Source organism: Fundulus heteroclitus, chromosome 24 (assembly GCF_011125445.2).
Source record: "Fundulus heteroclitus isolate FHET01 chromosome 24, MU-UCD_Fhet_4.1, whole genome shotgun sequence".
Lineage (NCBI taxonomy): Eukaryota > Metazoa > Chordata > Actinopteri > Cyprinodontiformes > Fundulidae > Fundulus > Fundulus heteroclitus.
This window is the reverse complement of record NC_046384.1, coordinates 21,661,627-21,686,827: the sequence shown is the minus strand read 5'-3', so window position 1 is coordinate 21,686,827 and position 25,201 is coordinate 21,661,627. Positions and strand designations below refer to the sequence as shown.

Below are 25,201 nucleotides of genomic sequence, written 5' to 3'. Positions count from 1 at the left end.
TACTATCATTGTAGAAGGTTAGTAACTTTCCACACAAAAAAAATCAGAAATTCTGAGATTAATTTCACATCTTTGCGAGAGAAATACTTGGATGTTTTCTAATGTTGAAAAGTCGTAGATTTTTGAGGAAATTTTTTTTTTTTCCATTATTAAAGGAATAAACTTGCTATATCAAAACAAGTAAATCTCTGGCATTGTAAAACCAGAAATTCTGGATCACCATTTGGATCATCTCACGCCACACACAGTGTGTCCTGCTTAAAGAGAAAAGGCTGTGAGACGCTTCTCTTAGCGAGCACTGTGAATTTTCAGGTGTAACAAAATGCTAAGGTATCCTGTAAATGTAGGTGGTCAGATTTATGACACGATGAACACTGTTAAACAAACTTTCCCTGGTAAGTAGCTGTGATCTTATGGCTGGTTGGTGTTTATTTATTAAATTTACACCAACAGAAATCTAGAAAATAACTTTTACTGCCTGTTGTACAGAGTAGAGTTGTAGCTTATACAAGCAGCCAAGGGGGCCGGAGGAACTGCGATGCACAGCTCAGGTGAGCAATGTGTTTGCAGGATGACGATTGGCCGTGAATGCTACAAATCTTGATTTGCAAATGGAATGCAACATTTACTCCCATCTGGAATAGGACTTTGGAATCAGAAAAACTGTCACATCCTTTCACTCTTGAGACAAGGCTAACGTAAATCAGTAAAGCTTGTAGGATAATGGTCAGTTTGAAAATGGAGAAGTTTCTCGCAGCAGTGGTTAGAGCAGCGTGCTTGCACTCAGAGAAGGATGCAAGTACCCAGTTTGATCCCCAGCGCCTGCACTCTGGGTCCCTTAACCCAAGAACACTTCCCGGGCGCTGCACATGGCAGCCCACTGCTCTCCAAGGGTGATGGGTTCAAAGCAGAGAACAAATTTTGTTGTAATGTATGTTTCAATGACAATAAAGCTGATATTATATTATTATTATTATATTACTAACTCCTGGCTGTCATATAGCAACTGCTAAGCTACAGCAATGAAGACCTTCTGGTTGCTGTGACTTTACCTGAACTTACTGGTTACCTTACCAGAACTTACAGGGTACTTTTAGAAACTGTGTATTGTGACATGACTTGTACTTTTCCAACACCCCAATAAAACTGAGTTTATCAAAAGGTTCCAGGAGTTAATTTAAAGTTCGGTAAGAGTACCTGGTAAGTTCAGGGAAAGCGCCAGAAAATCAACTCTTTGTGCCTACAATCCCTGAGCCCCATTATTCTGCTCTATCTACATCTGTATAGAAATATATTTTTCTTGCACATTTTGTTTCCTTTTTCTTTTTGTGTTTATCTTTTTAGGAAACTGAAATTTGGGTTTTCATTACATGTCACTGCTAATCATCCAAACTTTTATGTATCACTATATCACAAAGCAAATAATAAAAGAGTTTATACTAAGCACTTAAGTGAATTGACTTTTTATTGACGTAATTTATTTAAGTTCGCTTAAAAACTCCCATTTAGAAACCACAACATATAATTCAAGCTCTGATCTGCAGACAGGCTGAAGAGAGAGTTTTGGTAAAATGCTAAATCGACATAAAATAATCAGTTATTCCAGGAGGCGAACGCCTTGTCAGCATGCTGTTTTCACGTACAGTTGTGACGGCTGCAGCGCGGGGAAAGCCACTTCCTGAAAAAATCGAAGAACTTTACTCCGCAGATCTTCTGTCCCACCTTTGAAACTTCAGCCGAGATAATATTTAACTCCTAAAGCATGACTTTCGCGTCCCTTTTAAGTTGTCCGTGCGCGTAGCCTTGTGGAAATCGATGCCGCTGCGATTTGGACGGGGTAATAATAATCACAGAAACAATGGTGAGTATTTGCTCGCACATTGGCACATTTTCGCTGTTTTGACTCTTTAAGCGTGTTTTCTGGTGTGTCTCTCGTCTCGTTCCCCGGGCAGGTTTCCTTCGCCAAAGTGCTGCTCGGAGTCTTAGGAGTTGCGGTGGTCGTCATTTTGATCGTGGTGCCCACGGTTATATTCATCAAGGGTGAGTATTTAGCATTAAATGCCCTGTAATGGGACGCGCCGCTGACAGAGAGGCGCGCGTCATTACGCACGGTTGGTCAAAACAATGTCACACATCTCCAACTGGAAACATTGCGGGTCAGATACATGTTGGTTTCACTGAAAGAGGAAACTCGACTTTATTTGCAGTTTTATTTGGGAGAACATTTTGTTGTGGGACTTGCATTCACACCTTAAAGGGTTTATCCACGTTTCGCCTCCACCGCGCAGAGCAAGTAAACCCGCAAAGTATAGAAATAGACACAGATTAGTCTGGGTGAGGATTTTTAAAATCAATTCATAAACCTGCTATCGCAGTTTGAGGCATCCAAAAACCACTGACCCTTACAACACAGCTGTTATGACGTAACGGGAGGAACACACCCCAGCCCGAAAATGTGCGTAACAGACGTACAAAAAGACAATGTTGTTTAATGTGAAAATTTAGTTGACATTTTAAGTTAAAAGACAATGTTGTTTAATGTGAAAATTTAGTTGACGTTTTAAGTTAAAAGACATCGACATCAATAAATAAATTGTCATGAAATGTGGTGAACAAGTCTGACCATAAACCTCCTTGATACATTTTGCTGATTTGGCTAAAACTGTGTTTCAGAGGACCAGGGGTCCGACCAGAGAACTTTCACCTTGGACGACGTCTTCAACAACTCACTGAAGCCAGCGTCCTACAACATGAGATGGATTTCAGGTGGGCAAAATAGAAACCTGAATGGAACATAGGATGAGCTTGATAGCACCATAGGTGTGTGCTGGCTTTGAAAGCCATAAACGCGTAACTGAACGCCTTTTTTATCAAGTATTTTTATTGGTTATATTTCTTAGTTACTGTTTGACTAGAGCGGACCTCTCATGGAGTCTATGAAGTTAGAGTCTGTCTCTTTTGTTTTACAGCACTTTGATCAGCACCCGTTGAACTATTTCATATTTTGGCAGCTTTCAACCTCATTGTATTGCCTATGGGTTTTATGCGATATACCAACAAAAAGCAGCACATAACTGTGAAGTTTGTTTGTCTTTTGTTTCTTTTTCTTTTTTCTTTTTTTTTTACAAATAAAAACCTAAAGTTATTTTGTAAAGTACTCAACCTCTTGCCTATATACCTGTGGAGAGTGATGATCAGGAAAAACAGCTAAGAGGTTGTCAGGTTCAAACACCTAAAACGTTCATTAACAACACAAGAAGGAGAGACAACAATGAGGTTTGGTTTTCAAATGATCTTGCAAGGAGAGGAGCTGAGATGCTTAATACAGATCTCCAAAACTCTGCCCCCTCCTTTCTTTTTATTAGGCATTGTCAAGCTAATGAGTAGGAATAAGCAAAACAACTGTGACCTTCAAGATGGTACCAAGCAGTTCATGCAGCTCAGTTATCCATAAGCACTCCAGATGGCTGAATAGAGTTCATAAAAACACTTATAGTCACAACATAGTTCTCCGCTTTCTGCAGGCCTTCTGCAAAGATGAAAGATCAGCCACATGAAATGCACTTTAATATCTAAAACTTTAAAACGTCTTGGTAGTGAAGAGTAAATATATATGATAAATGCAATGAACATAGTAAATAAGATGAAATGGTAAGAATAATTCTATCAGAGGTCCATAATTACTCTGGAGGAGCTGTAGAGATCCACAGCTTAGATTGGAAAATCAATTGTCTCTATTAACTGTTCATTTTGGACCTTACAAATTTGGCCTTTGGGGAAGAGTGGCAAGAAGAAAGCTATTGTTGAGAGGAACCCCACTGTTGAATTTAAAAAAAAAAAAGAAAACTTGTAGAAAAACCATATTTAGGACACCACAGAAATGTAGAACAAGCTCTAGTTACAGAGACCAAAACGGAAGTTTTTGAGCCAACATGCGAAAAGCAAATTTCAGTCAAAAGCTAACCCTGCACACCACACTGAACACACCAGCCCCACAGTGAAACATGGTGGTGGTAGTATCAAGCCTGCTTTATCCGCGAGGTCCATGGCGTATTGCATCATTTTGGCGAACCACGCCTCTCTGTGCGGCCAAAAGTTCCTAACTATGCGGACAGTCCAGTGCGGAAACACCCATGGTGGATGAATAAGAGCGCCTTCTGGTGGAAGTTCGTAAATATAGACATCTTTATGATTCGGCCCATAAAGATAACCGTGATCGATACATTGTTAACAATTCCTGGAGAGAAATCGCCATCACTCTTAGGAGAAAGAAAGCGACTTAAAAATGTAGGAAACAATTGTTTTTTTCTACTTTTAAGTCTACTGGGGTGTAGTATGCTTGGTGTAGGAGCGCAACGCTGCCCTCTGGAGTCTAGGAGAATAGTTTCACTTCAGAGGAAAAGCCTCTGAAGTCCCCACAGCCTTCAGGCTGTGGGGATGGTTTTCCTTAGCACGAACAGGGAAGCTGGACAGAGTTGATGGAAAGATGGCTAAAGATAGTTTCAGGATGGAAGGTAGGGCAAATATAGGAAGAATCAGTCAAAAAGACAGTTATTAGTACTGTATCACGATAAATAAAAGGTGATACTTCAAGAGTCCTGGTGAATCCTGGGTAACCTATCGGCGCCATCCAGGAGATAGAATGATGGGTGGAGCTTAACAGGATAAAACCAATTGAAAGCTGCTAAAGACTTGGGATTGGGGCAGAAGTTCACCTTTCAGCAAGACAACAACCCTAAGCGTTCCACCAAAGCTATGAAGGAATGGTTTTGATGAAATTGAACGGATTCGCCAGATTTAAATCCAGCAGGGATTCTGACACAGACATGAGAATAGATCTTCACATCAATTTTGACTGAGCTTGAACTATTTTGCTTTCAGTCTTTAGATGTGCAAACCTAGTAGAAGTGCAGCTGCAACAATTGGTGGTTCTGCACCAATTGTTCTGCACCAGTTTTGACTCTGGAGGGCTGAACACAAAAGCACTTCAAGGGCTTGTGAATCATGCATTACTCCTTTTCATCAACTTGTTTTTGGCAGTTTTTAACTCGGTTTTTCTTGACTGTCAGTGTTTCAGACTTAATGCACATTGGGTTCTCTCCTCTTCTACGACAGATTACGAGTATCTGCATACCGAACGCGACAACTCTGTCTTCCTCTATGACGAGGATGCAAAAAAGTCTGAAGAATTTCTAAACAGAGACAAGATTGTAAGTCACCCTACACAGCATGCAACCCAAAACTAGAGACGTCAGTTAGTCTAAACAAATGCAAATGTTTTTGTTTTTTTTAACGAGGTTAATTTTTCTTTGAACAACACAGATAGCACGGGGCGCTTTTGACTACCGACTGTCTGCGGACCGCAGATATGTGGCATTCATGAGCAACTACAACAAGGTACGTTAAATTTTTATTTACCCGTTTAGCGTCAAACCTCATGCGTTTGTGACTTCTGACACTGCATTCGCCCCGTTAGGTGTGGAGACATTCGTTCACAGCTTCTTACTTGCTGTATGATCGGCAGTCAGAGTAAGTCATTTTCATATTATTGTTCGTTAAAAAAAACATTAACTCTCCTACCAAGGTGCTGCAAATTATTCGCGACTGGCGATGAGATCCAAAATATTCCTAAAATATGCTCAAGTGGATGTTTTTGAACATTTCGTTTGAAATGTGGAAAAAGAAATCACAGATTTACATCAATTTCTTGCAGCAAAGATGTTACTCCCGCTGACATTCCAGATGTGGTCCAGTACTTTGCATGGGCCCCTGCGGGGAACAAACTGGTAAGCCTGCAGGAGACAGGGAAATTGTATTTGTCCTCCAATGTATATCATTAGGGCAACCTAGATTTTTAAATATTGTAATCATTATAATGCAAAGAAAATTAAAATAAAAGAAAGAGATCCAACATTTACTTACTAAAGAAAAAGATTCATGTATACTTTGCCCCCATCAACCACATTGTTGGTGCAATACTTTTCACATTTTCACTAGTAAAGCTAGTGAAGTTAATTCACTCTAAAAGTAAATTAATATTTACTTTTAGAGTGGACTGTAAATCCAATCATTTCACCAGCGATAACTGGAATCTCAGAAAAACTAAAATAAATAAAATTCAAGCATGATTTCTGGTTGTTTTTTTATACTTTGGTAACCTGTTGAAGAAGTTGATGTGAAACTCGTTTTAAACCAACCAGATGCATGAGTTAAGACTAAAAAGCTATATTTAGTACTTTATCATTTCTCCAGAAAGCTTTACTTTGACCTGTTAGAGATTAAAACGTAAACATTGTGCAAGTTAGAGTTTTATTCAGTCCATTGTAGCTACAACTGACACCTCAAACAGACACAGCAGTGGCATCTGAGGAGCAGAGCAGCTGTGGCTATAAAGCACAAATAACTAATCTCCAGTATGTAGCTACCGGTAATTAAAATAAAAGACACGTCACACATTTTATTTACTTCCACTTCCCCACAGAATGAGGCACATTGCAAACATTTTTTGAGATCCCCCTAAATCAGGGATCACCAACCTCGAAGTTGAGAGCTGCTTCATTGCTACTGTGTCACACGAAGGTCTACCTGTACAGACCTTTGAACGAGAAGAGTAAGGGCTCGTCTTAACTTACATAATATAAACGGTGTAAATTTATGTAAATACGCGTATGATAAGAAAGCAAGAGCAATTTAAAAAAAAATGAAAATTTTAGATGCAGCTCACTGGAGGTTTGTGCTACATTTTTGAACAGGCACCGTTTTGGTGACCCCCGCCCTAAATGATCTCAAACGTGTCTGGTATTAGCAATATGGTCTCAAAGAAGTGGAAGGAAATTCAGGCAGATTGCAGACCATTGGACTTCAAACTACTTTTCCCTCATAACCGTTTCCAGTTTGAGGAAAAACATTTCCTGCCATGGCACTGGGTTAACACATCTCCCTAAACTCCAGCTTTTATAGAGGTGGTCATGATAGTTAGTTGATAAAGTGTCATCAGATACCAGCACCTGGCTGCTGCTTCTTTCCTTCCTGAGTCACTAGCAAGCAGCAAGGATGTAATTAGTTAAATAAATAGGGAATAGTTATAAGTCGGAGATAGGCACCAGCACCCCCCGCGACCCCATGAGGGATAAAGCGGTTTGGAAAATGGATGGATGGATAGTTATAAGTCTTTTAAAAACGTGATAAAGACTAGATCATCTTTTCAATGTCCTAGACATGAAAGAGTGAAACAGTGTGTATATTTCTGTCAAATATGACGTATACATTTTTCCCCATTGAAGGGAATGACGAGCAACTACTCCTCCAAAATACTTTGCAGCATTTCAGCAAAAATCTGTTTTTATGTTCGTGTCCCCCTTCCTTACTTTATTTCTACTTTCATTTTCCAGGCCTATGTTTGGGACAACAATGTGTATCTGAAGACCAGCCCCGAGTCGCCACGTGTCCAAATCACTTCCAATGGAGAGCCAAATAAAATATTAAACGGGATCCCAGACTGGGTGTATGAGGGTAACAGAATCACATTCAGTTTTTCCATGAGGAGCTTCCCCCGGTCGTGACTGCACTTGCAGGATTTCCAAGCCTGCTGTCAAAACAGTTACGGTTTCTGGATTCCTGATATTCTTACTTTTCTTTTGTTTCCAAGAGTGGGGTCAGGCCTTTGCTTCTGGCATTAAGTCATGAGCCTGACTTCTTCCACATGGGGGTTTCCTGGTACAATCCAATTCCCCTTCATGGGCAATGTGCCATAAAGTGTCACATATATTAATTCAAAGCCAGATTTGAATGTCTATGCAACAACTACAAACACCACTTGAAGTGAAATATAGGTTATGCAAGCAAAACGTAGAAATAGTGTTGTTACTTACATCTTCAATGTTTCTTTATGTTTTCCTAATTCCAGAGGAGATGTTCTCCTCCAATCGGGGCTTCTGGTGGTCACCTGGAGGAAAGTATTTGGCATATGCTGAATTCAATGACACTCTGGTGCACAACATTGAGTACTCCTGGTATGGCGAGGGCCAGTACCCCACCACTATTTCCATTCCATACCCCAAGGTGAGACTTTTCAGAGACGATTGTTCTAGCGCTCATCCCCTCGGACATATTGCTGACACTTCTGGCCCGTTTTCTGCTCTGTTGCAGCCAGGTACTCCCAACCCTGTCGTGAAACTGTTTGTGGTGGACACCGACAACACAACAATATTCACAGAAGTTGTTGTCCCGGCCGTATTCAGGGAAATGTAATACGTTCGTCTCTACTGGATCGTTCCCCATTGGGACTTTGAGAAAACGAAGAATTTGATTCACGTTTTTTTTTCCCCCCATCCACAGTGAGCACTACTTGGTCTCCGTTACCTGGGTGAGCGATACCCGTATAGCTGTTCAGTGGCTAAAGAGGCTACAGAACCATCTCGTCCTTCAGATCTACAACTTCAATGGATCTACCTGGAATCCTGATGAGGTAAATTCCAGCAGTATGAACAAATAAACTTGCATATGGTGCTTTAAAGTCAATACACAGCCTGAAACATCCTGTGAACCTTTCACATTTTTACGCACTTCTTTGTATTTAATTGGGGTTTTAAGTCATGCGACAGCACAAGGTCGCGCATACTTACATCCATTCCATCCAAATTAGATGTTAGAAGCTTTCGACAAAAATGAACATTTGGATTCAGAAGCCTTTGACTTTGGTACCTCTAAATAAAATCCAGTGCAGCCAACAGCTTTTGAAAGTCACATAACCAGTCAAACGAATCCCTGAGTTTATTTTAACCTCAGTATACAGATGCAGCTAGTCTAGGAAGGCCCTGAGTTATGCCCACAGCATGCTGCTACCACTCCCATGTTTGCAAGACCACACACGCATGGAACAAGGAAATATGTTGGGATTATTTTTGGAGGACTAAAAAAAATATACCGTAGAGTTTGAGGACTTGATCTTTTTTTTTTTATTTTTTAAGAGAATGTACGTGTATGTCTTGCTTTCTTTTGTTCTACCAATAGGGTTGTGTTGTGGGAGTTTTTTGTGTTGCCTTATTTTTTGGTGGAAATAGGATGACTTTAGTTTTGTTATTTTTCTTCTATTTTTTTGCTCTCATTGTTTATAATTACACATTTTTTAAATTAAATTTTCATAATAAAAAAAGAGAGAAAAAACATGTTTGACCATGGGGATGGTGTATTTATGGTGAGGATTTAGTATTTAACAAGACATCCCATGGTTTTCTTCCTACCATTTATCCATAAAGGCTAGATTTGTGTAATGCGTAACCTAAAGATGTCCTGTCAACAGATTCTCACATCTGAGCAGAGGTTCCTAGAGCCTTGCTTTTCAACTAGTGGGGCGTGCCCCCTAGGGGGGGTGTCAAGATATTACGGGTGGGGTGGGGGTATGGGGGTGGGGAGGGGTCCAGAAAATACAGGCCTTCTAAATCATTTCAAATGTGACAACTGCAGCCCCTGCTTTTTGCTCTGTACATGCGGTCAGCAGTATAATGAATACTATTAATAAACTCCTAAAAAAGTAAAAAATTCAATGTAACTGAAGTTTGATTTTAATATTAATGACTTCATATTATTTTTACCATATGAGATTCATAGCTAGTTGAAAGTTGTCTGCAGTTACGAGTCAGGCTAAAAGCCATTTATATTGCTGTTGATATTATATAGTTACAATACGTGCGACAATGTTGAAACATTCTAGTTGTTAAAAACCACTGTTATATGTTATACGTTTTAAAAGGATTCTGGGTAATCTCCAGAACGAAAACAATAAAAGTTAAACATTTTTATCCATTTTGTTGAAATTGCCGGCCTGAAAATGTTTCCTTCTCCAAAGGGGGGTGCAACAGAAAACATTCGAGAACCACTGCTTTAGCATTACCATGGGTCTACAGTATAAAGTACACGGAAGGGCTTACTCTGTGTAATAAACAAAGTCTTGAATGATCCAGAACATTATAAGTTCAAGGAAACATACGTTTAAGTCGGCTTTCAAAACTCTGTGCTCTGTAGTTAGAGCTGCTGAGATAAAAGCGCATGCATTTTCATGAAATGTGACGTATTGCAGCCATAAATCCACTGTTATCTCATTACAGCTTCTGGAGCTGACAAGTACTGGCTGGATTGGACGGGTATGTAGAATCCCTTTGATAAAATGTAAAAAATGTTCCCACCAATCTACAAATTCCTTGATAAGACCCAGATGATCCCTTGCATGAACTGCCCATGTGACAGTTACTAGTACACACGCACTGTTGGGCTGAGTCACATACTCCACCCAAACACATTTTTTAACAAAAGTTAAAAGTTGTTGTTTTTTTTACCTGACAAATACTTTTATAAGGATTTTTTTTCCCCAGTTCTCTCCTCCAGAGCCAGTTTTTGCACCTGACGGGAACAGTTACTACCTGATCATTAGCGACAATGAAAAGTACAAGCACCTCCACCGTGTGGTTAGGGTGAGTTGAACCATTGTACTGAAGGACGGGATTAAGCAAAACCAGAAGCAATACGCTTTTTTTTTTTTTTTTTATTCTTGTACAATATCTGACGTGAACACACATTCTGCTCTGGTTACCATGCAGGGAGTGGCTACACCCATCACGTCTGGGAAATGGGAAGTTATTGACATACTGAAAGTCACTGAAGATAGTGTGTAAGTCTCTAATTGGACACAGCTGTACATGTCTCTATACATTTCCAAACAAGATATGTTCGTATGAAGTATTTTGTAGGAAGTGTCTCTGTCTGTATCCCTCTGAATGCATCTTTTAAATGTTTTTTTCTTCCTTGGAAATAGCTCACCTGGCTTTTAGATTGCATATGTAGCGCGCCGCATATTTGCCAACTCTAGCCAGCTATCCACCATCTCTAGTGGGTAGTGGCATTTACTAAGCTAAATGTTACCGCTAAAAGCTAACTCTCTGGTCCCATTTTCTGGCCCAAGTTCGTGCCCAGTCTCTCAATGCACATTGTTACATAAAATGAGTACCTGCACAAAGTTAGATGTGTATCCAGTCTTTGCTTAACCTACATATTTGGGGGCCCTTTTGCAGAACATTTCTGGGCATCCCCGACTTTAACCTGTTTCACAACAAATTGAGGTCTCTTGGCCTTTAAGTGGGACGGATAGGATTCTGGACATTTGTGGAATTTGACTGCATTTCTGTACTGTTAATGCAGGATTAGTAATTCGAGGAGTTAAAGGCATACTATGCAACATTTTTCAGTTAATTAATGTGTTCCGTACCGTTTTGGATGATTAAATGAGTCATTTCAGGTCGAACAAAGGTTTTCTCGGCCGCCCTGGTGGTCTGTGGGGGAAATACCGTACTTGACAAGGCAAGAGCCCTCGGCCCGCACCCACAGGTTTAGAAGTCTGAGCATCGCGCTAGTCGGCCCTTCTTTACGGCGAGAACTCCGTGTGTTTTTACCCTGCTATTCACTATATGCACGCGCGAAAGCAACAACAAAGAACCGCGTGTTAACGTCAAATAAACATGCAAGCATATCGAGTTTTTTATTATTATTATTATTTATTTATTTATTTATTTATTTTTGAATGTCGGCGAGGCGGTAGCGTGAGTTTGGCGAGGCGGCCGACTCGCCAAGATAGCGCTGCGGGAAACCCTGATGTTCATACCTTCACTGTGTTAGTCATTGCTTGTACTGCCGTTTTTTCGACTTTTCGTTGCGTTCGCCTGTCTGCTAAGCTCAAAACAACCGCGCCTGGCTTGACGGAGAAACCAGAACAGCTGAGCATCTTAACGACAGTGCACTTTTACTTTCGCCCTCTGGGTGGAGCCTCGCTGGAAAATCAACCTCGGTTGCATAGTATACCTTTAACAGCTAGCCATCTGGTGCTGATTTCTGGACCAGGTTCTTGCCTCTAGTGACCGTTCTCTGAGGCCAGCATGTATTGTATGTGTGGCCTTAATAAAATGAGCAGTGCATGCGTAGTCATTAGCAAGCACTAGCAAGACCCACAGTGTATACCTACATGTATTGATGTACCAAGATGGCTGTTATGTTCTTGAGGTTTGCCTAATCAGGAGCCATGTCTCTTAAATGATCTTCATTTCCTGGGTTTGCTATACATGTCAGGGTGGAGTTTACCGCCTGCCTAGGCTGTATTCTGAAGATTGCTTTTCATTTTCAGCAGAAAGTATTTCTTCTAATGGTTAATACCTCGTACCCAGTCCTTTGAGCTACTAGCATTAGTTGACACCTGGGCATTCAGGGGCTCTTCACAGTTATACTCTGCAAAGTTTTGTCCAAACTACTCGGTAAAATGTTGTTGGATCACCACAAATTTAGCAAACCGTATAAAGTGGAAAGGCAATCAAATGAGACTTTGCTTGCTATGGTGGTGATTTCAGAGTTGTTCCTCATCATGCCCTCGCACATTTGTTCAGAATGATCCTACTCCAGTGGGCCAGTTCTAGCAGATCATGTTGCTTCATAGTACAGTCTCAAGCCTGTATGAACGGGTTCTAAGTCCTTTGGGAGTCCCAAAAGCTAGTTCCTGGTCTCTCAAAAACGCTGGTTTTGCTGTTTATTTTTAGGGAACCTGAAAATGTTGTTTTCCAACCGAGGGTTTTAAGAAAGTCATTGATCTTAGGCCAGAATATGTCTTTGTTTTTGTCCCATGTCTTGTTTTTGTGTCGCCCAGAAATCAAATGAATTTCACCATCTATTTTGCTGCTGCATTGCTCTATCTAAAAACACATTTCACACACATAAACATAGACAGTGATATAGTTCTTGCTTTGCCACAACCTGAATTCCAGTTTATCTCTTTAGATATTATTTAAGCAACCAAAAGGACAACAAGCCCGGAGGAAGGAATGTCTACCAGTAAGAAATTGGATTTTATTGTCTCAATGAGTATCTTTTTTCCAAGGAAACCTGAATAACATTTACCCGTTGTATGTCTTTGTCTGCCAGGTGGACGAAGGATAACCCCAGGTGTCTAACTTGCTCGCTGCTTCCAGACTGTGAATATAACACAGCTTCCTTCAGCCACAATGCCTCCTACTACCGTTTCAGCTGTAGTGGTCAGTTATAACTCTTCTGAAGTATGGAAAAGTTGCCGCTTTCCATATTTTTAATATTCTAATAATGGCCTTGCATTCCTTTTTCTTTTAGGTCCCAGAATTCCTCTATATTCTCTAATGGATACCAGGAGTAATAAAGGTAAGTTACAGTTTATATAGATTCTCTCACAATGACATGAAAGGAAAGAAAATGTGTATATTATGTGTTCCTATCTCTAGAGATCAGAATTTTGGAGGACAACAAAGTATTTGAAGATCAAATATCTCCAACCCTAATGCCCACCATGCGTCGAGAGAGCATTTCCCTTTATAATTACAGTAAGTAAATCCATCTACAACTGGTCGACATGACCTTTTATAGCTGTTATGGGTTGTTCACAAAAAATGTCTGCTTTTACTAAAACAAGGGAGTTTAGGTTTTAAAAAAAAAAAACAGAGCATAATCTAGATTTAGTGTAATCTATCTTTTATTCAAGTCAATGTCTCCAAATACAGTCATGGGAAAAACTAAGTACACCCCTCATAAAGTAGTGGAACTACATTTTGTTGTAATAACTCCCACTAATGGTTTTCTGTCGGACTTTATCAGTCCCTCACATCTTAGCAGAAGATGAATAAAAACCCATCACCTCCAAAACATTGCTTCAGTTGATTTAGGTTTGTGACAATTCCTCTATGCACAATCCTTTACGGCTCCTGTCACAGAGTTTTAATCAGGGTTGGGTCAGGAAGTTACAGCAACATCCGTTCTTGGGAAACCTGCCTTTTCTTAGAATATTTTTTAAATCTGTAAAAAAAAAAAAAAAAAAAAAAAAAAATCCATTCCAGAGAATTCTAAGAGTCAAAATTAGAAATGGCCTTCCCAGATTAATTGAAACGGTTGATTTTCCAAGTATGTGTCTGATCTTTCCGCACCAGCATTATTTTAGCGCATTCCCGCAGATTCGAGATCAGCAAACCGCTAAAACTTCCTTTTCATAAACGCTGCCACATTCCTGTATTAAATATTGTGAAATATTAAGGGTGGACTCTTCATACGTGTATTGACAGTCTTGGAAATATTCTTTTTCCGTGACTTTAACTCAGTACAACAGCTGAAACAAGGAATGTAAATAAAACGAATCCCAACAGCCTTTGTTTGGCCTAAGTAATCTAAATCCTGTGTTTGCAGGAGCAACGTGGCTTAGGGGTTGTCTGGGTGACACCTTTGTTGGCATTTCTATTGGGGGAAAAAAGTTACATGAATGAAGAATTTATACTTTTAAACAGTTCTCTCCTGCCGTCTCAGGTATTTGTTCTCAGTATGGACATGGTTTTTTACCAGGGCTGCAGGGTGGAGAGGCTGTTAGCACTGTTGCTTTGCAGCAAGAATGCATGGTTGGGTTCTCCCCAGGTGCTCCGTCTTCCTCTCACAGCCCAAAAACACAGCCGTTAAGTTGTGGCTTAGTGGGTAGAGTAGTTCTCTTGCAATCCGAAAGCTGTGGGTTCAATTCAAAATTCCCATGTGTTTGAGTGCAGCTGTCTGAAAGAGGCTTTTGGTGCAAGGTGTATTGAGTGGTGCTGCTTAGATTAAATCAATTTACCATTTAATTGGTCTCTATAAACTGCCCCTAGGAGTATGGGAGTGCCTGCATGTTTTTTTTTTGTCCTTTATGTTGCTGTGATGCAACATAAAGGATGAACTAGCAACATGTCCAGGGTGCGCCTTGTCTCTGGACAACATAGACACCAACCCTGCATGGATAAGGGCCAATGAAAGAATGAAGGTTTTAATGGAGTGCTCTTATCTATTTTCAGTGCCATTGCAACACAAGCCACACACACATTTCCAGTTACACACTCATGCAGTACATCTTTGTACGGTCCTACTGCTGAAGCCGTAACAGATGCTTAAAATGCTGAGCTAGCCAAAGTAAAGGCAACTAAATGTTGTTGCGGCTGATGGAAATTTCACCCCTTAGGCATTTACCTTTGTCGTTTCGTTCCCAACTTCTCAGCTATGAAATGGAGCCGTTTGCCACCAGGATGTTCTGTACCAACTAAGCACCAAATCGTACCCTTCAGGGGAGCGTTTTGTACCCACTTTGTTAACTGATGTTTTAAAAAAAAAAAATCTATCATAACGTAGGCTACCACTTATTAGTCTGACTAATGTAAATGTTGTTAAAGTATTAAAAAAGATAATATCTGGTCATCAGAGGTCGTTTAGAACTACTTTGGTCTGTTTAGGGATCATAATCAGATTTTAACTGTCCCACATAGGGATCAGGACCAGGATAAATGGAAATTTGCTGTAGTACAAAAGCCTTCAGCACTTTGCATTGTCTTTGTACCGAACTGTGCGATACAAATAAATTTGCCTTGCCTTGCCTTCAGTAAATTCTAACAATTTTAATCACATTTAAGCTTTTTAGGATTTGTTACTACTGTAATTCTTGAAAATACTTAGCCAGAAAGCTAAATAAACTGATACCAAATTGGGAAAGGGGTGAATTGGTAAATAGGTTTCCATAAAAATGTTGTTGTTGTTGTTGTTTTGGTCACAAAAATACTGCATTGTGTTAAAATCTCATTTTCCATCTCTGACAAAAACATGTGTGTGTTTAATGGACAGATCTTTGGTATCAGATGTATTTACCCCCAAACTTTGATGAGTCTAAGAAGTACCCTTTGCTAATAGATGTGTAAGAATCCGCCGTACTTAATAAATAACAAAAATACATAGAAAACTAACTCAACAACAACAAAAAATGTATACTAACATCCAAATGGCATGATCTTGCAGGTATGCAGGTCCCTGCAGTCAGAAAGTAGACCTCAGATACAGGGTGGGCTGGTCCACCTACCTGGCTAGCACTGAGAAAATCATTGTTGCCAGCTTTGACGGAAGAGGAAGCGGTTACCAGGGCGACCAGCTGATGCATGAAATCTACCAACGTCTGGGAACCTATGAGGTGGAAGATCAGATAGCAGCAGCTAAGTAAGATGAGCAAAGAGCAGTTTAGACAAGTCACAACATCTCAAGCAAACATCTCGCCGTGCACACTACACCCAGAACTAGTCTAAACTAGATTCTGTCATAGTGGGATGCCCTTCTCACGACGTGAACTAATGAGGTTTTATTGTTCTTTGTCTAAGGGAGTTCATCAAAATGGGCTTCGTTGACAAAGATAGGGTTGCTATCTGGGGATGGGTAAGTAGTCAAGAGACTTAAAAAGCATAAACATATGTACTATGAAAGAATACGGTTGGTCTAGGATTGTACCTGTAGGCGTATGCTATTTTATAGTTCAAAGGCCAAGTCGTGGCTCTAAAAATAAGTTAATGTTCCTCTTTGACGTCAGTCTTTTTTATAGTGCCATTGAGCTGATGTAATCCCATGTCTTATCTTCCACAGTCCTATGGTGGATACGTGTCTTCAATGGTCTTGGGTTCTGGCAGCGGAGCTTTCAAATGTGGAATGGCAGTGGCTCCTGTATCCAAATGGGAATATTACGGTAGTTTCTCGCCGTTGACATTTGTCCTGCTACAAGCCCATGCACTAAGGGGACATTATAAGATCTGTATGTATCTGTTTATTCTAGACTCCATCTACACGGAGCGCTACATGAGGCAGCCATCGGAGAATCGTGAAGGCTACGCCGTAAGCGTCACTATCAGGAACGTCTTTGTATCTGTCATTATCAGTCATCTCACTGCCTCACTATAAACCCGCTCTGTGCGCAGAACTCGACGGTAATGGCCAGGGCCAAGAATTTCCATTCAGTCCAGTATCTTCTGGTTCACGGAACAGCCGACGGTGAGATGTTTGGTTGTCGTTTACCTTTTTAACAACTAGGATTGGATCATTTGAACGTTTCGTCCTGATTCACAGCGACATTATGGACTAGTAAAAAGACCTGGTGGGAATTTTGAAAATTAGTTGAATTGAATCAAGTGAAGAATGTAGATATGAAGGCTTGACGGCTACAAAGGGAGCTTTGAAACAACATCAACATCGTCTCAAACCTAGAAACTGAATTCTGTTCACAAAACATGCATCGACAGCTAGGCCTTGTTTAATCCAGGTTAGACTATCTGTCGGCTTCAAAACGCCATTAATTCTTTGTGGCGCAGCTTCGTTAAGGTTTTGAAAGCACTTCTTGGAGATTTTGGTCCATATTATCCTGATAGCATCACACAGCTGCTGACCTTTCAGCTGCACATTCATGTTGTGAATCTTCTGCTCCACAACATCCCAAAAAAGCTCCGTTGGAATGAAATCTGGTGACTGTGGAGGCCACTGTTGTAGAAAACTCACTCTCATGTTCAGATAAGCAGATTGAAAATATTTGGGCTCTGTGAGCTGCTGGGAGCAGCTATCAGAAGATGGGCACACTGTGTTTATAAAGGAAGGGACAGCATCAGCAGAAAGTTAGAAAAAAATGCTTAACTGGTGCTTAGGGGCCTAAGTTTCGTATAAAAACTCCCCCCACAGCAGTCATCAGCAGAGGCAGCCTGAACTGTTTATACAAGGCAGGATGGATCCATGCAACCATCTCAGGCAGTTTTCTGGGCATCATCCAGGCCTGGGCTGGTATGAAAGCTTTACGGCATGACAACCTTGAGTAAAAATAGCACAGATTTACGGTATTGAGGTATTAACAGCCCCCCACCAGCTGATCTGCAGTGCGCAGCACAAGCTGGAGGTGGGAAACACTGGTTTACTGTCTAAGCAGAGGAGAAAACACTTTGTCTTGCATTTCATTACAATGGTTACAAGCAGTTGGTTACAAATGGTTTTTAAACCGTAACGTTTTAAAAATCTTTGCTATACCTTTATACCAGAAACCGACTCCGGCCTTGAGTTTGGTACCTGGTCATTTCATTTCATTTTTTTGTGTTTGTGTGTGCCTTTTTCTAGATAATGTCCACTTCCAGCAAGCCGCTGAGATCTCGGAGGCTTTGGTGGACGAGCAGGTGGACTTTGAGGCCATGGTGGGTCATCTTAAAAAATCCAAATGATGATTTAGGGGAAACTGCTACCAAATATGCTGAAGTTCTTCTCCTGCGTCTCTTTCAGTGGTACACGGACAAGGATCACGGACTGGAAGGTTCAGCCAATCGACATGTCTACACTCATATGTCTAAATTCCTAAATACATGCTTCGAATAAAATTATCTTTGGGGGTTTTTTTTGTTCTATTTTCTCATGGGAATGAGAGATTTGTGTAATAATAACTTATAATATCTCCTCCTTAAGGAGCTGGATTTAACAAGTGCCAAAGAGTCAAGAGATGTGCACTGAAATACTAACAAGATGAACCACATCTGATGGTTCTCTACGTTATCCAAAGAAACGTAACCCTTTTTCATAAGGACATTAATGAAAAAAAAAAATCTTAACAATGAAACCAAAGCGATTCTCAATTTTGTGGAACGTATACAAAAATGTTTGATATTTTTCTTATATTTAGAACAAAAAAGAAACAAAAGGTCGTCCCGTTTTCTTTGATTCTGACACGCTTGACCTCAGCGTGCACTATCAAAACATAAGCTTTACTTTGTGACATCATATGCCCATATATGGAAAGGGCTAAGTTTTAAAACACCGTTATCCTCATCCAAACTCATAATTTGTTTATTTGACACGTGCTTCATATACATTTACACGGCGATAAAAACAACTGGGTCAACATTAAGGTGTGGAAATATTTCTGATGTGTTGTATGTCATCTGCGTACAACCTGAGCCGGGGTCTGTGGCAGAAACATGGTGACAATGAACATTCTTGACTCCAAAGGAAGAAACAGCGCCTCCTATAGTCACATTGTATGTGATGGTCACATAAATATATACTGCACCACTGGGATTTAGAGTTAGGGCAGGTAGCCTGACTGATTAGCCAGCTAATGTTAGCTTGTTAGAGTCGGCTGCTGGGAAATCAGGGTATTTTTAATCAAGGTTCTCCTGCTGTGAGGATCTTATACCACCCTAGTGATAAGCAGCTGTTTTTGTCACTAGGTTTGTTAATTTGACGTCCAGTGGATTGTCTTACCTAAAGAAGCCATGTTTGAACCAAGAAAATTAAGGAACACCCAATGTTAACTGAAAATAATCCCAGGCACGATTTGCTTGTAACAAATGATCAGATAAAAATGTGACGTATTCTGTCCGATTTGTGTATTGAATATTTAAAGTTACTTCACCTTTTGGAAGGATATGCACATATATTATCAATAATGAAGAAAAGTGCACCAGAGTTATTGCTGAAATAAGTTTACAGATTGCTGCTTGAATGTTATTAAAAAAAAATGAGGAATTAAATCATTTTTTTTTGTAAAATACTAGTAGTTGTGTGATCTGTTTTGGGTGTGTTGGTTTTTCAGTTCATTCTGTGGTTCAGTGTTGGGGTTTAGCGTTATTCAGTTATTAATAAGGGCTCGACTGACAACAAATGTCAATTCAAGGCACTCCACAAGACAAACAGATCAAATGTAATATAAACCTATCAGTTCAATAATACAGCCAGATTCCCTTTCAATTGTATAGATTCCAGTTTAATATTAGCTATAGCTATATAGGCCTAAAATGCACTGAAGCTCAGGATATGATGCAAATTGGTAAAAAAAAAAAAAAGTTTTCTACCAAAGAAAGCCAGCTGATTCCATTGGGACATATTAGCATGTTTTCTGTGACTCTGCCTGAGAATCGGCCCTCTGTCTCATCTGGGAATCCTTCGATGTAAAATTTTGTTTTACTTCGCTATCATTACCATCATGTTTTAGGGTTTATAAAAAACATTGACCTACATTAATCTTGTATTTGTTTTAAAAAGGCGTTGTTTTCCATACTTCACACGTGCACACAGACACAAATGGATTCAGGGCGAACTTGGATTATGTCATTCTTGCACAAGAGATCAAATGACACTAATGAAATTAAATCACAATCAGGAGTCTGTTTTCTAATTAGGTTTCTAAGAGGGGGTTGCTTTTATGGTCTTGACTCAATGACAGTGAATACAACCCTCATGCTCACCACACTTGTCAGATTTCTAGTTGCGAAAAACGTAAAAAAATTAATAAATAAATAAAAGAAATTAAGATCTTTCCACTCCATAATTTTGCCCTACTTTGTTATGATATATCATCAAATCACAATAAAATAGAGTTTTATATGAAAAAGTTTAGCAGGAAATACCATATACATTGCCAAAATGATGATGGCCAAAAAAAATAAAAATAAATCACAGTCCCATTAATTTTTGTCTTGATACATGGGATGAAGTAGCACCTTGGAGAGGTCTGCCTTATAAGGTTCTGGTTTTAGACCAAAAGCAGAAGGTCTTTATGACTTTGTCCCCACTTAATAAATATTAAGCTTATATTGCAGAAGTGATTATACATATTGACATTTATTTTGACCTTATTAGAAGGAAAGCAACAGCAGCGGAGGTGTTTACTGAGCGTTATCGAGCGTTCCAAGTTGTAAAAACCCGCCAGCCGCTGGTGCAAAAACTGATCAATATTTCCAATCCTTTGCATCTGATTGGAAAGAAGCCTCAAATACTGACTCACTGTTCAAATACACCGGCACACGTATCGCTTCTCATCGTGATGACACAGTAGCACATTAAAGCGTCTCCGTGACCGCCTGTTTGACAGGATGAGCAGAAGTTGTTTGATCTTAACACCTAAGTACAAGCAGGCATCACGCATGAGCTGCGCCTTTCCACCTGCGCCTTTCAAATTAACAAACGCTCGGCTCGTTTACTTGCCCGTCGCACAGGGGTCCCGCGTCTAATGGGTTGAGAGTAATGGGATGACTGGTCGGAGCGGTAAAACGGGTCCACCTGACGAGATGGGACCCCTCCCTTCCAAGTATATAATCCTGGAAGACAAGAGAAGGCGATCATACAGGGACACCAAGCAGAGGAACTAACAGCGCTGTTTGGAGGGAAATAAAATAGGTGAGTTAAATTTTCTCATCATTGTACTTTTTTCCCTTCAGCTGATGAATTACCCGAGTCCATGCCTTGTTCCGTGTCACAGCTTATAACCATGAGAAGCATCCACGGCTTGGCTGGCATCCTCCTGGTCCTGGGGTTTGTGCAGGTCAGCTGGCAGGTTCCTCTACTACTCGGCGGCGAGAGCTTAAGGTAAAAAAAAAACTAAATTAAATAAAAAAAATCCTGCTGCTTTAGCACAGCTAGATAAACCCTAACTTATCTAGCTTCTCTCCAGAGTACAACAGTGACATTTAAAGAAATCTGAGGAAATATCAACAGTTTCTGGGCCATAGGAGAACGCGTCACGGGATGACCTGACTTTTACCTGGTTACCCTAATAATATATGCTTGCTTAATATGAACTCTTAACATGCAAACTGGAATAGGGACTTTGGAGGAGAAATCATGAGTTCATTAGAAATCTAGCAATTATTTTGATATATATTGATAAAGGATACATATGTGTTACATTATACTTTTTAAACAGCTTGTACTTATAAACTTAATTCAGTTCAATACAATTTTATTTATATAGCGGCAATTCATGAAACATGTCATCTCAAGGCACTTTACAATGTCAAATTCAATCATATTATACAGATTGGTCAAAAATTTCCTATATAAGGGAACCAGTTATTTGCATCAAAGTTCCGACAAGCAGCATTCACTCCTGAATTCAAACTTAAGTATTTTAGGATATCACAGCACTTTAACAAAACAACTGTAAAACACATAACTTACCTAAACCATTAATCCGAGGGCGCCAAGACCAACGCTGACCCATCTAAAGAAAATAAAAACATAAAATCCGAAAAAGTTGTTTTGCTAACGCTATTTTATGATTCTCTAAATTTCCCTCATGTTTTCAGTGGGTGGTTATTTACCCAGAAGCCAAATGGAAATGGCTATAGAAGGCGGTACGCCACCAGAGATCATCTGCTGAGACTCACCCTCTGTTAAGGCTTTGGGCCAGAACCCTCACCCCAACCCTTAACCCTTAACCCGAACTGTAGCTTCACATTTAGGGATCATGAAATTTAGCAACATCAGGCATAACTGAGCATAATATTTCCGCTCTCAGGTAAGAGGCTGTTTTGCCGAAAACGGATTTTTGAAATTTATATCACTACTTATGTTTCAGTCAAATCTTTGTTTTTCTGACACAACTCAGTGGATTTCAAAACAATTTTTAAAAAAACACTGAGGCATTTCAAATTTTTAATTGCTAGATGGCAGCAAAGAGCCTCCAATGCCATCCTTGGTATGATACTAACCCTTTTTAAAGAAAATCACTTGAAAACTATCGCTTGAACTATCCCATTAAGGCTTACCTGAAGAAAAGACCAGAGTTTATAACCATAGATTAACTACTTTTGTCAATTCATTGAGAGGATGTTTTTTAGTTTTAGTTTAAGAAATGACCCAAGAGTGACACGATGCCTCCTATCTGCTGCAGCTTTGAGGAAGACAACACATCAGACAATGAGCCCCGGGAACTGGTGACCATGAAGAGACACTCAGAGGGAACGTTCTCGAACGACTACAGCAAATACCTGGAGGACAGGAAGGCCCAGGACTTTGTCCGGTGGCTGATGAGTGACAAGAGGAGCGGGTTGGTGCAGGATATTTCACAAAATCCTCCCTTTTTTTTTACGAAAATGATTGTGAGAAGGTTTCAGATTGTCTGCTTCTCTTCACCGGGCGCTGTTGTTTCACTGCAGTGCTGACAAGCGCCATGCGGATGGGACCTTCACCAGCGACGTGAGCTCCTACCTCAAGGATCAAGCAATCAAAGACTTTGTTGCCAAGCTGAAGTCCGGACAAATCGGAAGAGAGTAGGCCCATCCCGCCTTCCTCCGCCTCCTTCCCGCAGTTCCAAAGCCTCCAAACGCCGCCTGCCGCTCTGCTTCAACCGTGAATCCATCAAGGGGAACCAGAGCGATCTTGACCCAATCATCTGCTTTGTGTCGCCCCTTCCCCTTTGTCTCGTCCTTGTCGTTTTTTTTCCCCCTTCCTCTTGATGTTGTGCTACAATAAATCACATGAACCTTTCCACTGTGTTGATTTGATATATCTCTATTTGCACACGGTGCGATGAATCACAAAGCACACAAGCGGACGGCGAAGCAAACACGACACGACGGCTATAGCAACATCTGATGGCTTTCAGGCCAAACATTAGAGCTCGGGTGGTGTGTGTGTGTGTGTGGGGGGGGGGATATGTGTGTGTGTGTGAGGGTGGCACACTGAGTGACGTTGACCCTCGAAGGCCGCTGTTTACATTGTGTCCCTGTGTACATACTCAGATCGCAAATGGCCAGGCTGGCTAAAACGTTCAGCAGGAGGCATGTCGATGGAAGCTTCACCAGCGACGTGAACAAGGTGCTGGACTCCATGGCTGCCAAGGAATACTTACTCTGGGTCATGACCTCTAAACCTTCGGGGGAAAGGTAACGCAAAGTTGACGGCGCAAACGCTAGAGCTTGCCTTTCTTCGTTAGCTGAGATGAACTTGACTTGTGATTTTTGTGTCGTTCGCAGTAACAAAAGGCAAGATGACCAATGAGAGTCTTCTCCAAGCTCCCCCCCCCCAAAAGCCATATTCAGGAGGAACAGGAAGCCATACTGCTTTGCATGTTATAATGTTCATATTTTTTACTTCCTTTTGAATGTATTGCAACGACACAAAGAAATGCGATTCTTCCACAGATGAAAAGGCGCACATGGAAAGAAATGAAATCCAGGGCACGGCGTTTTCTACATAACGAAAATTTGTTTTCTATTTTACTGAGCTGCAAACAAGAACACCAAGGTTCTGTCTCAGGTCGTCCTTAAGGGAAGCACGTGATTGTCATAGCAAATTAATATTTTACTCTGTCAAATAAACCTTGTCATTTATTTTGACTGTCTTTTGCCTCCTTTGTTTGGGTTCATATAGAGCAGGGGTGTCCAAACTTTTCGGTACGTGGGCCGAAATTGTCAAGTCAAAGGAACTCAAGGGCCAAAAAATTAATAAAAACATTTTTTAAACCAAAAAAATATCTTAATTTGCTTGCGCTACAAAATATGATAATTTTAAATACATAAATTAGTCCGTTGTAGGAAATGAATGTGTAAATCGCTGTATATCCAAAGTTTAAAAAAAGAGTTTTGCTTATTTGTTGTATTAAAAGATGGTCGTCCAGTTTGCAAATTATTTAGAATAATTTAATTTGACCCTTTAACAATAATGAACTCTTTTTGGTCTAGCAATATCAGAACAGCGTTTGGGTCGGTTGTTCTTTGAAAACACTTGCTGTAATTAGCCAATTTTAATAAATTAGTTCAAAGCAGATTTTAATGCACCAAAGTCTGAATTTGAGTCATTAAATGTCATTGGATAGATGTTACTATGAAATTAAAGAGAATGACAGAAGGGTGTTTATTAAAAGATGAAAACTTTAACATTTTCAATTGTAGGATTCTGACTTTTCTAGAATAATTTTGCCCTAATTAAACACTAAAATCTTCCATCTGCATCAGCCTGTGCTGGTGGACCGAATCTTTCTTGAAATGCAGTTAGAGGGCCACCCAAAATCAGCACAGGGGCCACAAATGGCCCCCGGGCCGCACTTTGGACATGCCTGATACAGAGTGACTCCAAAGTGTACTACCCTACACTGTTAAAATATTACTTAATGTAAGCTAGAGCTATGATTGAATGGATTATCAAAGCATATTTATCTCTTAAATGGTCCAGTCAAAATCCAGATATAAATTCCAATCTGAATTTGTGAAAAAAAATTAATGTTTGCAGTTCTGAATACACTCTGACTGAGCCTAGATGTGCAAACCCCAAAAGGACTTGTAGCTGTTGCTGCAGGGAAAGATGTTTCTACAAGGTATTGACTCAGGCGGGCTGAATATGACAAATCTGTACCTTATCCGCACCTGGATTGTAATTTGGTTTAATATCTCAGAGCGAAGGAGTCTGAATAATACATAAGAGAATTAGGGCCACTCAAAAAAAAAAAAAAAAAGTCTACTCAATTCTGACTTTTTTCTCAGAATTCTGACTTTTTTCTCAGAATTCTGAGATTAAAGTCAGAATTGAGTAGACTTTTTTTTTTTTTTTTTGAGTGGCCCTAATCCTCTACCGTAGAAAA

General features: G+C 40.1%; 2 protein-coding genes across 2 annotated transcripts; both read left to right on the top strand.

Annotated features, from left to right (window-relative positions):
- Nucleotides 1-1,396: 1,396 nt before the first annotated feature.
- Nucleotides 1,397-18,227, top strand: dpp4 (dipeptidyl-peptidase 4). Its single transcript, XM_012849602.3, has 26 exons — nt 1,397-1,861; nt 1,953-2,040; nt 2,674-2,766; nt 5,116-5,210; nt 5,323-5,397; nt 5,477-5,529; nt 5,714-5,786; nt 7,392-7,512; nt 7,907-8,061; nt 8,149-8,246; nt 8,338-8,467; nt 10,107-10,142; nt 10,371-10,469; nt 10,596-10,666; nt 12,814-12,867; nt 12,958-13,067; nt 13,159-13,206; nt 13,287-13,385; nt 15,682-15,751; nt 15,853-16,047; nt 16,206-16,260; nt 16,465-16,564; nt 16,652-16,710; nt 16,794-16,866; nt 17,971-18,044; nt 18,130-18,227. Exons 1-26 carry the CDS (start codon nt 1,859-1,861, stop codon nt 18,220-18,222), a joined length of 2,220 nt encoding a protein of 739 aa, XP_012705056.2. The 5' UTR covers nt 1,397-1,858; the 3' UTR covers nt 18,223-18,227.
- Nucleotides 18,228-20,907: 2,680 nt separating this feature from the next.
- LOC105915479 (glucagon-1) lies at nt 20,908-23,647 on the top strand. The gene is made up of 6 exons (XM_012849601.3): nt 20,908-21,018; nt 21,101-21,207; nt 22,514-22,669; nt 22,779-22,892; nt 23,364-23,507; nt 23,598-23,647. The coding sequence occupies exons 2-6, from the start codon at nt 21,110-21,112 to the stop codon at nt 23,620-23,622; spliced, it is 537 nt and encodes a 178-aa protein (XP_012705055.2). The 5' UTR covers nt 20,908-21,018; nt 21,101-21,109; the 3' UTR covers nt 23,623-23,647.
- Nucleotides 23,648-25,201: the final 1,554 nt, after the last annotated feature.

Bases quoted from the DNA above. Each gene is read 5' to 3' on its own strand.
- dpp4 (XM_012849602.3), top strand. The intron at 8,247-8,337 runs GTAATACGTTCG...CCCCATCCACAG, and splicing joins CCGGCCGTATTCAGGGAAAT to TGAGCACTACTTGGTCTCCG. The intron at 16,867-17,970 runs GTGAGATGTTTG...GCCTTTTTCTAG, and splicing joins GGTTCACGGAACAGCCGACG to ATAATGTCCACTTCCAGCAA.
- LOC105915479 (XM_012849601.3), top strand. From the start codon at position 21,110: ATGAGAAGCATCCACGGCTTGGCTGGCATCCTCCTGGTCCTGGGGTTT. The intron at 22,670-22,778 runs GTTGGTGCAGGA...GTTTCACTGCAG, and splicing joins ATGAGTGACAAGAGGAGCGG to TGCTGACAAGCGCCATGCGG. The intron at 23,508-23,597 runs GTAACGCAAAGT...TGTCGTTCGCAG, and splicing joins TCTAAACCTTCGGGGGAAAG to TAACAAAAGGCAAGATGACC.